Below are 15337 nucleotides of genomic sequence, written 5' to 3' on the forward strand. Positions count from 1 at the left end.
TTCAAACCCACCAGCCACTCCTCGGAAGGAAGGTTGGGCAATCCTACTTCCGTAGTGATACTGCCTTGGAAACCCAAGGTGGGGTCGCTATGAGTTGGGGCGACTCGACGGCACATAACAACAACAACATGCTGTAGATATTCAATCATATTATAAATAATTAAAATAGAGTGGTAACAATAGTTGACAAATGAATGGAATAGAACATGAAGTCCAGCAATAGACCTAAACACATACAGGAATTTAATATACAATAAAGGTGACATTTCAAGACAATAGAAAAAAGATGAGTTATTCAATTCAATACCTACAGATGGGTGGCTATGAGGAAAAAAATAAAGAGGGATCCCTACCTAACACCTTACACCAAGACACATTCGAAAAGGATCAAAGATTTTAAAGTAAAAGTAAAAAAATCATTAATAAGAAGCCATAAATAAATTACACATGTAAAAACATTGAATTGTTAAATGTTTTGTTATATATATTTTTTTCACTATATTAAAAACCATGGTGGGGGGGAGAAGAAGAAACCATAAGGAAATGTTTTTATAATCTTAGAGTGGGAAGATTTTCTTAAGTATGACACAAAACCCAGAAAGCCATTAAATAAAACATTGATAAATATGACTCCATACAATAAGCAATTTCTGCATGTTAAAATGGTGCTGGCAAACCAGATATCTATTTGCAGAAAAATGAAATAGTATTCATACATATACTTCAAAAACAGTTGCAGCAGCAGCCATCTAGATGCAACAATGGGTCTCTCCTTGTCCAGAGCAAAGAAGAATGAAGAAAACCAAAGATGCATGAAAACAATTAGTCTAAGGGACTGGTACACCATTGTGATCCTTAGCCTATATGACTATGAGACCAGAAGAACTAGATGGTGCCCGGCTACCAATGTCAACCACTTGGAGAGGGATCTATATTTGTTTGTTCTTCTGGCAGATCCTGGATAGAGTGGGAGAACAATGTGAAACACAAAACTCAAAATCATTAAAAAAAAAAAAAAAAAAAAGGGACCAGGATTGCTGGTCTGAGACTATGGCCCCTAGCTGCCATTCAGGTCTGGAATTGAACTCACTCCTGTGGCTTCCAGCCAAACAATAGACAGGCATATGAGCTAAACATTTATGTTAGATAGATATACTCCTTGGAGAGATCAATCATGGGAGAATAAAAGGGCAGCGTATGCACAGGGAGACAGCTCAGGGGGGCAAGAGTGCATGAAGGACACAGGGAAGAGGTAACTGGGAGGATGTGGAAAGACAGATGTTGTATTGTGGGAAATTACAGTCAATGTCATGAGACAAAGTGTATGTGAACTGCCGTATGGAAAATAAATTTGCTCTGTAAACTTTCACCCAAATCACAATAAAAATTAGAAAAATAAAAACAACTACAACAACAACCAGTTGCAGCAGTACATCAAGAGGAATTGCCAGAAATATAAGCTAGATTCAGAAGAGGATGTGGACATGATTGCTGATGTCAGGTGGATCTCAGCTGAAAGCAAAGAATACCAGAAAGATGTTTACCTGTGCTTTAGTGGCTATGTAAAAGCATTCAGCTGTGTGGATCATAACAAATTTTGGATAACATTGTGAAGAATGGGAATTCCAGAACACTTACTTGTGCTCATGTGGAACCTGTACATGGCCCAAGAGGCTGTTGTTTGAATAAAACAAGGGGATACTGAATGGTTTAAAATCAGGCAAGGTGTGTGTCAGGGTTGCATCCTTTCACATACTTATTCAATCTGTATGCTGAGCAAATAATCTGAGAAGCTGGATTATATGAAGAACTCAGCATCAGGACTGAAGGAAGACTCATGAACAACCTGCAATACGCAGAAAACACAACTTTGCTTGCTGAAAGTGAAGAGGACTTGAAGTACTTACTGATGAAAGAAGATCAAAGACTACAGCCTTCAGTATGGATTACACCTCAACATAAAGAAAACAAAAATCTTCACAATTGGCCCAATAAACAACATCATGATAAATGGAGAAAAGATTGAAGTTGTCAAAGATTTCACTGTACTGGGATCCACAAACCATGCCCATGGTAGCTGTGTCAAGAAATCAAACAACATATTACATTGGTAAATTCTGCTCCAGAAGACCTCTTTTAAGTGTTAAAAACAAGCAAAGATGTTGCTTTGAAGTCTAAAGTGTCCCTGAATCAAGCCATGGTATTTTCAGTTGCCTCATGTGCATGTGAAAGCTGATAACGGATAAAGAAAACAGAAGAATAATTGATGCCTTTGAATTACGTTGTTGGTGAAGAATATGAAATATACCATGGACTGCCAGAAGAACAAACAAACCTGTCTTGGAGGAAGTCCAGACAGAATGCTCTTTAGAAGCAAAAAAAACAAAACAAAACTCACTATCATTGAGTCAGCTCCGACTCATAGTGACCCCTCCTTGGGTTTCCAAGGTGGTATCACTACAGAAGCAGATAGCCCAACCTTTCTTCCGAGGAGTGGCTGGTGGGTTTGTACCACCAGCCTTCTGGTTAGCAGTCAAATGCCTTAGGTACTATGCCACCAGAGCTTTAGAAGCAAGGATGGTATGAATTCAATTCACATACTTTGGACATGTTATCAGGAGGGACTATTCCCTGGAGAAGGACATCATGCTAGGTAAAGTAGGTTAGTAAAAGAAGTGGAGGACCCTCAATGAGATGGACTGACACTGTGGCTGTAACATAGGGCTCAAACATAGCAAGGATTGTGAGGGTGATGCAAAGCTGGGCAGTGTTTCATTCTGTTGTATACAGGGTTGCTATGAGTCAGAACTGACTTGAAGGAAACTAAGAGCAACACCACTAGTAGTATGTCAACAAAATAAATTCTCAGGTAGGACCAGATTACATTTTATCTATGTTCGCACTGCACCCTCTGGTGGTTCCATAAAAAAAAAAAAAAAAAGAGTTCTAGATAGACAGCTACCTAAGGTGTCTATTCACATCTTTTGTCTGTTTTTGTTGTTTCTGGAGTAGACATATTTTCCCTAGATTTGTTAGATCTTTTCGTATATTAAGGAAGTTAGCCTCTGTCAGATATTCCTTACAGCATATATTTTTCTTTTTACTTGTTTTTGCCAGGTATAAATTTAAAGTATTTTTGGTGGTCATATTTCTCAATCTTTTCCTTTATGGTTTCTGTGTTTTTACAGTTCAGATTAATTTAGCCCTTAAATAAATTTATGATTCTTTTCTTCTCACATTCAATTTTCTATCCTTGTAAACTGAAGGGCATAAAGCATGAAAATAGCAGCAGCAACAATATGAATTGGGATATGTTCTACATTAGGCTCTGGGTTGTAAAGCACACTTACCTTACCTAAGGGAGCTCTGGCGGGCTAGTGCCTAAGGCATTTGATGTCTAACCAGAAGGCTGGTGGATCAAACCCACCAGCCACTCCTCAGATAGAAGATTGGGCAATCTATTTCTGTAGAGATACCACCTCAAAAACCCAGGGAGGGGTCGCTCTGAGTTGAATCAACATGACAGCAGTGATAAGGAAACTACCTCAATGTCTAACAAAGAGGATACATATGGACTTGTCTTAGGCCCAGTATCTCTCTCCCTCTTTCTCCTTCTTAGGGGGCTACATGGCCTTTGCTTTCCTTTCCACATATTTTCCATTCTCTTTGGCCCATCAATCACCTTCCTTTGTTTCCTCAGTGTTTGTTCCCTCTGTAGCTTACATGTGAATTTGACTTGCTCTAACTCTAATTCCACCATTAACTGAAAACTCTTTCCATATTCCTTAGTATAAATTTCAAGAGAATTAGCTTAACTCATATGTTCAAGGCAGACCACCCAAGCTATAGTTTGCTGGCCATCTGACTGGAGAAATTGTTCCTGGATCTGTTACTTCTCCAAGTCCAATGAGCTGTGACCAGCGATGGACAGGAGTGATATGCCTCACAACATTCTTTGCTGATTGAGGATCCATGGGTGAGGTAGTGACTTATAGGAGAGATTACGGGTGAATTTAATGCAAGGTATTATTTATACTTTGAAATTGTAACTTCAAATGCAACACACTCAAAATAGAATTTGTCGTTTTCTCCTACAAACTCACACCCCTGCCTGTATCCCCTACCTCAGTTAAAAATGGCACCATTATCTATCTGATAATGGCACCATTCTATATCTTTAATCCTAAAGTAGAAAAACATTGGGAATTACCTAGATATTTTTCTTTGTCCCTAAACCCCACATTGGGAGCTCTGGTAGTGTAGTGCCTAAAGCACTTGACTGCTAACCAGAAGGCTGGCCATTCAAACCCACCAGCCACTCCTTGGAAGGAAGGTTGGGCAATCTACTTCCATAGTGATACTGCCTCGGAAACCCATGGAGGGGTCGCTCTGAGTCGGTGACGACTACACAGCACATAACAACAACAACAACAACAAACTCCACATCTATCCCTTATTGTTATCAATTAAACCTTCTAAGAAGCTGTCCAATCTACCTTGTTTGCCCAAATCAGTTTAGGCTCCATCAACTCTCTACTAAGTAATCTCACCACTTCCAGTCTCTGCTCCCTCTAAGCACTTGCTTTAGAAGCAAAAAAACAAAACAAAACTCACTGCCATTGAGTTGGATCCAACTCACAGTGACTCCTCCTTGGGTTTCCAAGGTGGTATCACTATGGAAGTAGATCGCCCAACCTTCCTTCCGGGTTTGAACCACTAGCCCTCTGGTTAGCAGTCAAATGCCTTGGGCACCATGCCACCAGAGCTCCTTTAAGGTTAATTAGACCAGACTCACAACCCCTCCTTGGGCTCCGAGGCAGTATCTCTAGGGAGGTAGATTGCCCAGTCTTCCTTCTGAGGAGCGGCTGGTGGTTTGAACCGCCAGCCTTCTGGTTAGTGGTCAACTGCCTTAGGCACTATGCCACCAGAGCGGAATAGATTATGTGTAAAATACGAAAGTGATGGAAGAAAAATCTGAATGTCTCTCTGGTTAATGTTTTCCTGAGAGAACGCCTCATTTAATATGCAAACTTTATAAAACATGTATATCTCTCAATCTAACAGTTTTTTGTCCAATGTTTACTTATGAAAGATTTATATTTACATACTCAAAACTCAATGCACTATTTTTAATAAAATGATTTGTGAGAAAAAATGAAGTTAGCTTCCAGATACGGTTGATAGAACATTAGGATCACGTGTAGAGGCTTTAAAAACCTGTTTAATGTCAACAAAGGGAATATACATTTTGGATGTTGCTAGTGCTGGGGCAGGCTGAGTAAGTGAGCTGGACATAGCAGGCAGGTGTCAGAGAGCCTGGGGCAGGCCAGGTAAGTGAGCCAGGTGTGGCAGGTGGGTGTTGGAGCATCTGGGGGAGGCCAGGAAGTGAGCTGGAGGGTTTGGAATGGCTAAGGGAGAGTGGTCATTGGAGCGGCTGAGGGAGGAAGTGAGCAGAACGGTTTGGAACAACTAAGGGAGACAGACTTGTCTGTCAGTTTGTCATACTTTGGTGGCTTGTGTGTTGCTGTGAGGCTGGAGGCTTTGTCACCAGTGTTTCAAATGCCAGCAGGGTTACCCATGGTGGACAAGTTTCAGTGGAGCTTCCAGACTAAGATAGAGACTTGGTAGAAGGAGGAAGCTGTTCACTTCTCAAAGAACTGGCCGGTGAAAACCTAATGAATAGCAGTGAAATGCTGTCTGATATATTACTGGAAAACTTCAGGAATAGCCCTGAAACATTGTCCAATATAGTGCCAGAAGATGAGCCCCTCAGGTCAGAAGGCACTCAAAATATGACTGGGGATGAGCTGCCTCCTCAGAGTAGAGCCCATCTTAATGATATTGATAGAGTAAAGCTTTTGGAATCTCCATTTGCTGATGTGGTACATCTCAAGATGAGAAGAGACAGCTACAAACATCCATTAATAATTGGAACATGGAATGTATGAAGTATGACTCTAGGAAAATTAGAAGTTGTCAAATATGAAATGGAACACATGAAGATCCATATCTTAGGCATTAGTGAGATGGTTTTGGACATTTGGGATCAGACAATCATATGATCTACTATGCCCAGAATGACAAATTGAAGAGGAATGGTGGGGCATTCATCATCACAAAGAATGTATCAAGATCTGTCCTGAAGTACAATGCTGTCAGTGATAGGATAATATCCATACAGCTACAAGGAAGACCAGTTAATACTACTAATATCAAATTTACGCACCTACCACCAAAGCCAAAGATAAGGAAATTGAAGGTTCTTACCAACTTCTGCAGTCTGCAAATGACTGAACATACAATCAAGATGTGCTAATTATCACTGGTGATTGGAATACAAAAGTTGGAAACAAAGAAGAATCACCAGTAGTTGGGAAATATGGCCTTCATAATAGAAATGACACTGGAGATCACATGATAGAATTTTGCAAGACCAACGACTTATTCATTGCAAATATCTTTTTTCAACAACACAAATGGTGGCTATACATGTGGACCTTGCCAGACAGAGTACAAGGAGTCAGATTAAGTACATCTGTGGCAAGAGGCAATGGAGAAGCTCAATATCTTCTTCCAAAACAAGACCAGAAGCTGATTGTGGAACAGACCATCAATTGCTCATGTGCAAGTTCCTGTTGAAGGTAAAGACAATTAAAACAAGTCCATGAGAGCCAAAATATGACCTTGAATTTAGAGATCATCTAAAGAATAGATTTGATGCATTGAACACCAATGACTGAAAACCAGAGGAATTGTGGAATGACATCAAGAACATCATCCACAAAGAAAGCAAAAGGTCATTAAAAAGACAGGAAAGGAAAAAAAGGCCAATATGGATATCAGAAGAGACTCTGAAACTTGCCCTTGAGTGTAGAGTAGCTAAAGCAAATGGAAGAAATGAAAGGATAAAAGAGCTAAACAGAAGATTTCAAAAAGCAGCTCAAGAAGACAAAGCCAATTACTATAATGAAATGTGCAAAGACCTGGAGTTAGAAAACCAAAAAGGAAGAATTTGGCATTTCTCAAGCTGAAAGAACTGAGGAAAAAAATTAGGCCTTGAGTTGCAATATTGAAAGATTCTATGGGCAATATATTGAATGATGCAGGAAACATTAAAAGAAGATGGAAGGAATACACAGAGTCACCGTACCAAGAAGAATTGGTTGATGTTCATCCATTTCAGGAGGTGGCATATGATCAAGAACCAATGGTATTGAAGGAAAAGTCAAAGCTGCACTGAAGGAATTGGTGAAGAACAAGGCTCCAGGAATTGACAGAATACCATTGAGATGTTTCAACAAATGGATGCCACACTGAAGGCACTCACTCAGCTATGCCAAGAAATTTGGAAAACAGCTATCTGGCCAACTGACTGGAAGAGATACATATTTGTACTCATTCCAAAGAAAGGTGATCCACAGAACGTGGAAATTTTCGAACAATATCGTTAATATCACATGCAAGTAAAATGTTACTGAAGAGAATTCAAAAATGGTTGCAGCAGTATATTGACAGAGAACTTCCAGAAATGCAAGCTAGATGTGAAGAAGACGTGGAACGAGAGATAACATAGGTGATGTCAGATGGATCTTGGCTGAACGCAAAGAGTACCAGAAAGATGTTTACTTGTGTTTTATTGACTATGCAAAAACATTTGATTGTGTGGATCATAACAAATTATAGATAACATTGAGAAGAATGGGAATTCCAGAACACTTACTCATACTCATGAAGAACCTGTTTGTAAATTTGAATAATAGTAGTAGTAACTAGTCTTCCTTGTAGCTGTATGGATATTATCCTATCACTGACAGCATTGTACTTCAGGATAGATCTTGATACATTCTTTGTGATGATGAATGCCCCACCATTCCTCTTCAATTTGTCATTCTGGGCATAGTAGATCATATGATTGTCTGATCCCAAATGTCCAAAACCAGCTCACTAAAGCCTAAGATATGGATCTTCATGTATTCCATTTCATTTTTGACAACTTCTAATTTTCCTAGAGTCATACTTCATACATTCCATGTTCCAATTATTAATGGATGTTTGCAGCTGTCTCTTCTCATCTTGAGACGTACCACATCAGCAAATGGAGATTCCAAAAGCTTACTGCTAACCAGAAGGCTGGCGGTTCAAAGCCACCAGCCACTCCTTGGAAGGAGGGTTGGGCAATCCTACTTCCGTAGTGATACTGCCTCGGAAACCCAAGGAGGGGTCGCTATGAGTCGGGGCCGACTCGACGGCACATAACAACAACAACAACATCCATATCATTAAGATGGGCTCTACTCTGAGGAGGCAGCTCATCCCCAGTCATATTTTGAGTGCCTTTTATTTTTAAGGTGCTTTCTGCAGAACACAAGATTTTTCAGGAGCTCACATTGTTTTACAGAAAAACATTTCTATTTTTATTCTTCAATTTATTACAGTACACTGTGTTTACATATCTGTTTCTGAATAGTTTAACAATTCCTCGAAAGGAATCCCCATGCCTATTCCTCTTAGAATCATCACTACTTGGCACACAGTTTTCAAAGACTGTCTAAATTTAACTGAATATCAGTGAAGTATATTATCAATACCTTTTGGATAATTCTTTTTTCTCTGTTGCTAGTTCACTGCTTTCCTTAATAGTCTGTATTTCATTTGGTGTTACTTCATCATGCTGTGAGTAGCAAAAGAAATCACATTTCAAAAATCAGTACAACAATGATCTGATCAATAATGTTTAATAAAAAGTAAATTACCCAATCCACTGACTTTGAGTTGGATCCGACTCATAGTGACCCCTCCTTGGGTTTCTAAGGCAGTATCACTATGGAAATAGATTGCCCAACCTTCCTTCCGAGGAGCGCCTGGTGGGTTTGAACTGCTAGCCATCTGGTTAGCAGTCAAATGCCTTAGGCACTACACCACCAGAGCTTCAAAAAGTAAATTGGCAGTATCAAAAGTCATAAAATTTTATACACTTAAGTCCATTCTATCTACTTTGGAGGAAAAAAACTTGTAAAATTTATACTGTATTTTTTTCAGAGGCACATAAAGAAAGAAGATCAGAATTTTCAGAACATCAACTGTGGTTGTGTTGGATAAATAAAATTTCGACTGATTTTATTCTCTTCAGTTTGTGAAAATTTCCCTACAGTGGACTTATTACTTTTTAGTCCTAAAAAAAATAAGGAAGAACAAGTTTTAGTAATTTAAACTTTCTTAAAATTCTTCACTTAAGGATTCCTAGGTTTTCTGTGAGCCACAAATAAAAAAAATATGGAGTATTTAGCTATGAAGTTATAAAAAAACTAAATGTATGTTAAGTTTTCCCAAAAGATTTTTGTCAAAGCAACTCAGACATTGGTACCATCATACTTAAAATGCTATTTTGGAGACCACTACATTTAGGCCACCGATCTACTCCAAACCATAATAATTCTCCTCAATTTACTTTCTAGAGTTTTGCTTGTTATTGCTATTTGATGAACTTGCTATTATATGTGCTTTGTTACATTATTACACTTGGCTAATATTAATGTAATAATTAATGTAATTAATATTAATATTAATTAATTTCTAGAGTCAACAGTTAATATAGGCACATTGCACTAATTTTCTAGTAGACTGGACTGGGTTGGGGCTAAGAAAATTTGGTTTCACCCTGCTAATAACTGGCTATGTGAACTATGACAGGTCATTTAGCTTCTCTTTACCTTAGTTTTCTCATTTATAAAGTTGAATGATTAAATTCATTAATCTGCCTGGTTCCTCTTAGCTAAAAAGTATATCAGTATACTCAATAATGAATTGCATGACTATTCATGTCCCTGGAAACACTGTGACAAGTTAAGGATTAGATATTTTGGTCCTTAGTACAACATACTATTGCTTCCTGGCCAATGATACTAAAAGAATTATTTTCAGATGATAACACTTTGGGAAGAAAACTATCAAATTAATGAGATGGATATAAAATGTCTAATTGTTTGGCTATGAACATATTATAAAGATTACTGAAAAGTTAAATACTACTACAATGAATATCATATACATTTCACCTAGATTCATGTCTTGACATTTTTGGTACTTTGCATGCCCCGTGCCCTCTCTTTTTATTTTTGCTGAACCATTTGAAAAAAATTTGCAGACATCGTGACTTTTCACTCCTTAATACTTAGCATGCATTTTCTAAAATACATATACTTCTGTGTCTACAATATCACTACGACACAAGAAAATTAACATTAATTCAGTACCACTGAATATATAGTCCATATTAAATTTTCCCAGTTGTCCTTAAATGTTTCTGATAGCATTTTTCCTGCTTGTTTTTGTTTTTGTAAAAATTCAGAAGCCACAGATGTCTCTTAATCTAGAACAGTCCCTTGTCTTTTTTGTCTTCATGGCATTGACTATTTTAGAGCCCTGGCCACATAGTTGTCTTGTAGTATGTCCCATATTCTGTATTTATCTGTTTTTTTCTTAGGTAATATTCCTAGATAATGTTCAATAAAGGGGTGCCCTTTAAATTCCTTAATCTGTCTTACTGATGCTAACATCTCAAAATTGAACATTTGAAAGATAACATTGCTTTGAAATATTTTTAAAAATGCAGATTCTGATCAAGTACATCAATTTGCTCTTACCTTTTCTATCGAGGAATGTTGGTCTTCCCAAATAAAATTACCAATTTTTCTTCTTATTTCTGTGATAGTAAGAACAAATCCAATACTATTTTTTTAAAAATGAACTTTGTAGAATTTTCTAAATTTTGCTTTAAGTCTGAGATTTCTAGGCCAGCATTTAATCCACTTTTATCACCACGTAAGATACTTATTTAAAATGCAGGTTCTTATTGGATCAGATCATTGAGGAGGCACTAAGCAGTCTGCATTTCTAACAAACTCCCTAGATGATTCTAATCATTATGAGAATCATTGTTGTAGACTTTGTCTGCTGGAATATATATCTTCATTAGATGTCAGTGTCTTTAGGTCAATAACAAAGAAGACAATTATCTGGTCAATAAAAAGTATGAAATTCCTGAATTTGTACAGCAGAGGTCTTTGAGAATTAAGTAATTTACTTTTCTAAAAGAAAGATGGATGGGTAACATGTCTAGTAAGCATGGAACTACATCATCATCCTAAATGAATGATCTCAAAACTGTCCATGTTAGCCTGCAGGAGGACAAAAAGGGTCACATTTATTACTCTAGGCCTATGTTTTTCAATACAGTTGCAACTGGCTACATGTGTAAATTGAGCACCTGAAATATGGCTAGTCCAAATTAAGATGTGCTATAAGTGTAAAATAAACACAATTCTGAAGACATGGTATAAAACATGAATATAAAAGATCTCAATTATTTCTATGCTGATTATATGTTAAAATGATATTTTGGATGTATTGAGTTAAGTAAAACATATTATTAAAATCTATTTCACCTATTCACCTATTTCTTTTTACTCTTTTCAACATGGCTACTAGAAAATTTAAAATTACCTAAGTAGCTTCCATTTTTGGCTCTAGGTGGATTAAAAAGATTTCTGCTTTTTAAGGAACATGTTTCAATTTAAATCACATGTAAAATATTTTTAAGAATATATTTTAACGTGTATGAACTGCTGTATGGAAAATGAATTCTGTTCTGTAAATTTCCACCCAAATCACAATAAAAATTTTAAAAAAGAGAAATATTATACATAACAATTTAAGAATATATTTTAATGTAAGATACAAAACTCAAATGCAGAGTGAAATCTCAAAAACTAAACTCACTGCTATAGAGTCAATTCTGATTCACAGTGACTCCCATTGGGTTTCCAAGGCTTTACGAAAGTAGATTTCCCCATCTTCCCTCCAACGAGCAGCTGGTGGATTTGAACCACCAACCTTCTGGTTAGCAGCCAAATGCCTTATACACTATGCCACCAGAGCTCCTTAAAGACAGAATAGGAGTGATAATTTAAAATCAAATCACAGAGTCATTCTACAATATAAGCTCTCCAAAGCCAGAGAATAGCAAATTTTTATACAAATAACCCACCTTACGATTTTTTGCAAACCACATAACCCTCTTATGTGTTAATTTCCTATATATGTGCTATGCACTTTACATATACATGTGCATTATTTACCTGAGCACATCATATGTGAAAAATACAGTATGTTGAATTCAATGCCTGGCACAAATAGTGTTTGTATAAATCAATTCTCCCATCCAGTCATTCACTTATTTGCATAACCACTTAGAACAGTTTTATAAGTATGTCTTAGAAGCACATCAACTATGGAAATAACTTGATCTTAGTATTTTAATATAAAGGCTCTTCTATGGAAATATTTTTCAAGGGTTGTTTATTATTTATACTCTATTCACTAGGAATTTATACTTAGTTTCAGTCTGTCTTTCTGGAGATGGTAATGATGTAAAACCTACTAAAAACGGGATTTCTAAAGTAATGCCATAAAAGATAAAATTTCAGAATCGAGAGATCAGCACCAGACAGAGAGGTGAACTTCCGGGCCCATGGAATGAGAAAGCTAAATGCCTTTGGGCAGGAGACGTACTAGACGAGTGTGGTGCCTCTGAGCACTTATCATACAACCCAAAACGCAAAGCACCGATCTGACTCATAGTGACCCCTCCTTGGGTTTCCGAGGCAGTATCACTATGGAAGTAGATTGCCCAACCTTCCTTCTGAGGAGTGGCTGGTTATCATGTTGTTGTTGTTGTTTGCCGTGGGAGTCGTAGCCCCGACTCATAGCGACCCCTCCTTGGGTTTCCGAGGCAGTATCACTAGGAAGTAGGATTGCCCAACTTTCCTTCTGAGGAGTGGCTGGTGGGTTTGAACCGCCAGCCTTCTGGTGAGCAGTCAAGTGCCTTAGGCACTATGCTACCAGAGCTCCTGCTGGTTATCATAGGCAGCACTAAAAGAGCTTTATAACACTTGCCTCAGCAGGGGCAGAGGCCACAGGGCTGTCGGGCCAAGAGGCTGAGGAGAGCCAGAGACAGGGCCGCCTATGGAATGGCTGAGAAAAGGCTGTCCTGATAGAGGAAATGTATTCTCAGTCATTTCTGATCCTGAATTATAACCCGTTACTTCTTAATAAACCCCATAATCGTAGGGATTATTATTTTTTTTTTAAGATAAGATTTAGACAGAATAAGAGGTAAGAGTCTTCCAAGTACGGGGCAGTAAAAGAACAAACATAAACAGTTTCCTATTTGACTTGCCCTTCTTACGTCAGTAAATAATATAAAAGTACTTTCAAAAGTTTAAAGAAGGCAAATATATGGGCTTATCATAGCAAATTTTTAAATGCTGGAAGAAAAAAATTCAGAAAAATAATGAAGAGATTTAAAACTAGCATAGAATGCATTTATTGAATATTGATTCCTCACCACTTCAGACACCTTAATGTGTTATCTCATTTAGTCCTCTAAACAACTCAAGAAAGGTTAAATAACTTGCTAAAGGTAACAAAACTAGTAAGTGATAGATCCTAGCCTGTGGGCATTGTAAGGGAAGGTCTGCACCTGGATTGAAATCTGGCCCAAAGTAGGAAGTCAATGAGAGGTGAATGAACAATTAACCAAAAAAAAAAAAAAAGTCAGGATATAAACCCAAGTCAATCTGATCCAAAGTTTATGCTTTTCCCACTTAAATGATACACATCTATGATTGAGAACAAAGATCATAAAATTGGAGAACCTGTAGCTGCATTAGGCTAACAGCATTGGTTATGATTTTTGCTAACCTTTTTGCAGGCAGGTAGGAGGAAGAACGAAATGACCCAAAGCCACTGAGTTTTTAATTTCAGCATTAGCTGCTGCAGAGAGATAGTAGGCATGAAAAACTGTAGCATTATCTTCTATGTAATCGAGGCTCTGATATATTCTAGGAGGAAGAAAGAAAATATTTTAGTTTATGAAATCAACAAAAAATGTATTCAATTCACTTTAAAAACCTAAGAATAAATGACTTGAGTTAGGAGAGCACTACATCAAACGATACATTTATACTGGTCCTTATTTTTCTGGCAAGAAAGTAAAAACACATGGTATTACTAGTTTTTAGTCTTAACTCTAGGCAAATCTCAGATTAGAAACTTAGTTAATGATGATATGACTAGAAATGTGATATAAAACAGTACTGTTTTCTGGACATCAACACCCCATGAGTTTTATCCAGTTATTGCTATAAAGAGGGATCAATTAATTCTGGGGTGAAAGAGGGAGACATAGTCATGAAAGTCTTCACAGAGAAGACATTTTTCCCAGTTCTTAAAAAAAAAAAGGTAGAGATAAGAGGAAAGATATTACAAAAAAAAAAAAAAAAAGAAAGGTATACATGAAAGCACAATATTGAAAATGTGTTAGGCTTGGAAAACCACTGGTAATAATCAGGAAAATGTAAATTTTACCATAATGTAATATCACTTCTCACCCTTCAGAATGGCAAAAAATATTTTTTTTAAAAAATAAAACCTATTATTTCCAAGTGTTGGTAAATGTTTCAAAAAAACAGGACCTCATACACTCCTTTTGAGAGTGTGATTTGATGCAATTATGTTGGAGAAAAATTTGGTATTATTTATTACATTTTAAAATGTGTATGTAAAACCCAGCAATTTTACTTGCACATATAACTCTCCTTTGTGTATATAAAGGCCATATATAAGTCTTTTTTTTTTTTCAGCACTCTTTGTAAAAGAGAAAAATCGGAAAATATGTCTAGAAAGAAACGGACGGAAAGTGTTATATTCCTACAGTGCACCAGTAGTTAAAAATGAACCAGCTCAATTTGTATTAACATGAATAACACTCAAAAGCATTGAGTAGAAAAAGCAAATTGCAAAACTATATTCAATATAAAATAGTTTTTGTTCATTAAAAAGAAAACCTACAAGAACACTATTTGTTCTTCAAGGATATCCATGCATGTATGTATATAAAAAGTATATGAAAAAAAAGGAACCAATTCATAGCAAAAGTGCTTGTGGGGATGCAAGGAATGCATCTGAGATTGAAAAACAAAGAAAATTTTGTTAGGTTTATGTTAGATCTTTGTCTTAAAAAGATATGAAGAAAATTTGATAAAATGTTAACAACTGTCAGTTCTGGGTGAGTATGCAAGTCTTTGCTGTTACTATCTGTACTTTTATATTTTAATTATTTTTTAAGTTTTCCAAACCTTCAAAATTAAAAAAGAAGGGAAGGTAAAAGTGATCTGGCTAGTGATCTGGCAATTCAGGTTGACTAAACTATGGAAGGGAGCTCTGGTAGCATAGTGGTTAAGACACTTGCCTGCTCACCAGAAGGCTGGCGGTTCAA

At 36.9% G+C, this 15337-nt stretch overlaps 1 protein-coding gene across 1 annotated transcript in view; it reads right to left on the reverse strand.

Moving 5' to 3' along the window:
* Positions 1–15337, reverse strand: part of TERB2 (telomere repeat binding bouquet formation protein 2) — a 26328-nt gene that overhangs the window by 9927 nt on the left and 1064 nt on the right. The window contains exons 3-5 of the mRNA XM_007935230.1: positions 13762–13901; positions 10644–10702; positions 8589–8671 (exon numbers count right to left, since the gene is read on the reverse strand). Of these exons, the coding sequence (XP_007933421.1) occupies positions 8589–8671; positions 10644–10702; positions 13762–13901 (282 nt within the window). The remainder of the gene's footprint in view (positions 1–8588; positions 8672–10643; positions 10703–13761; positions 13902–15337) is intronic.

This window comes from Orycteropus afer, unplaced genomic scaffold, assembly GCF_000298275.1.
Source record: "Orycteropus afer afer isolate SDZICR_OR568_19922 unplaced genomic scaffold, OryAfe1.0 scaffold00026, whole genome shotgun sequence".
Classification (NCBI taxonomy): domain Eukaryota; kingdom Metazoa; phylum Chordata; class Mammalia; order Tubulidentata; family Orycteropodidae; genus Orycteropus; species Orycteropus afer.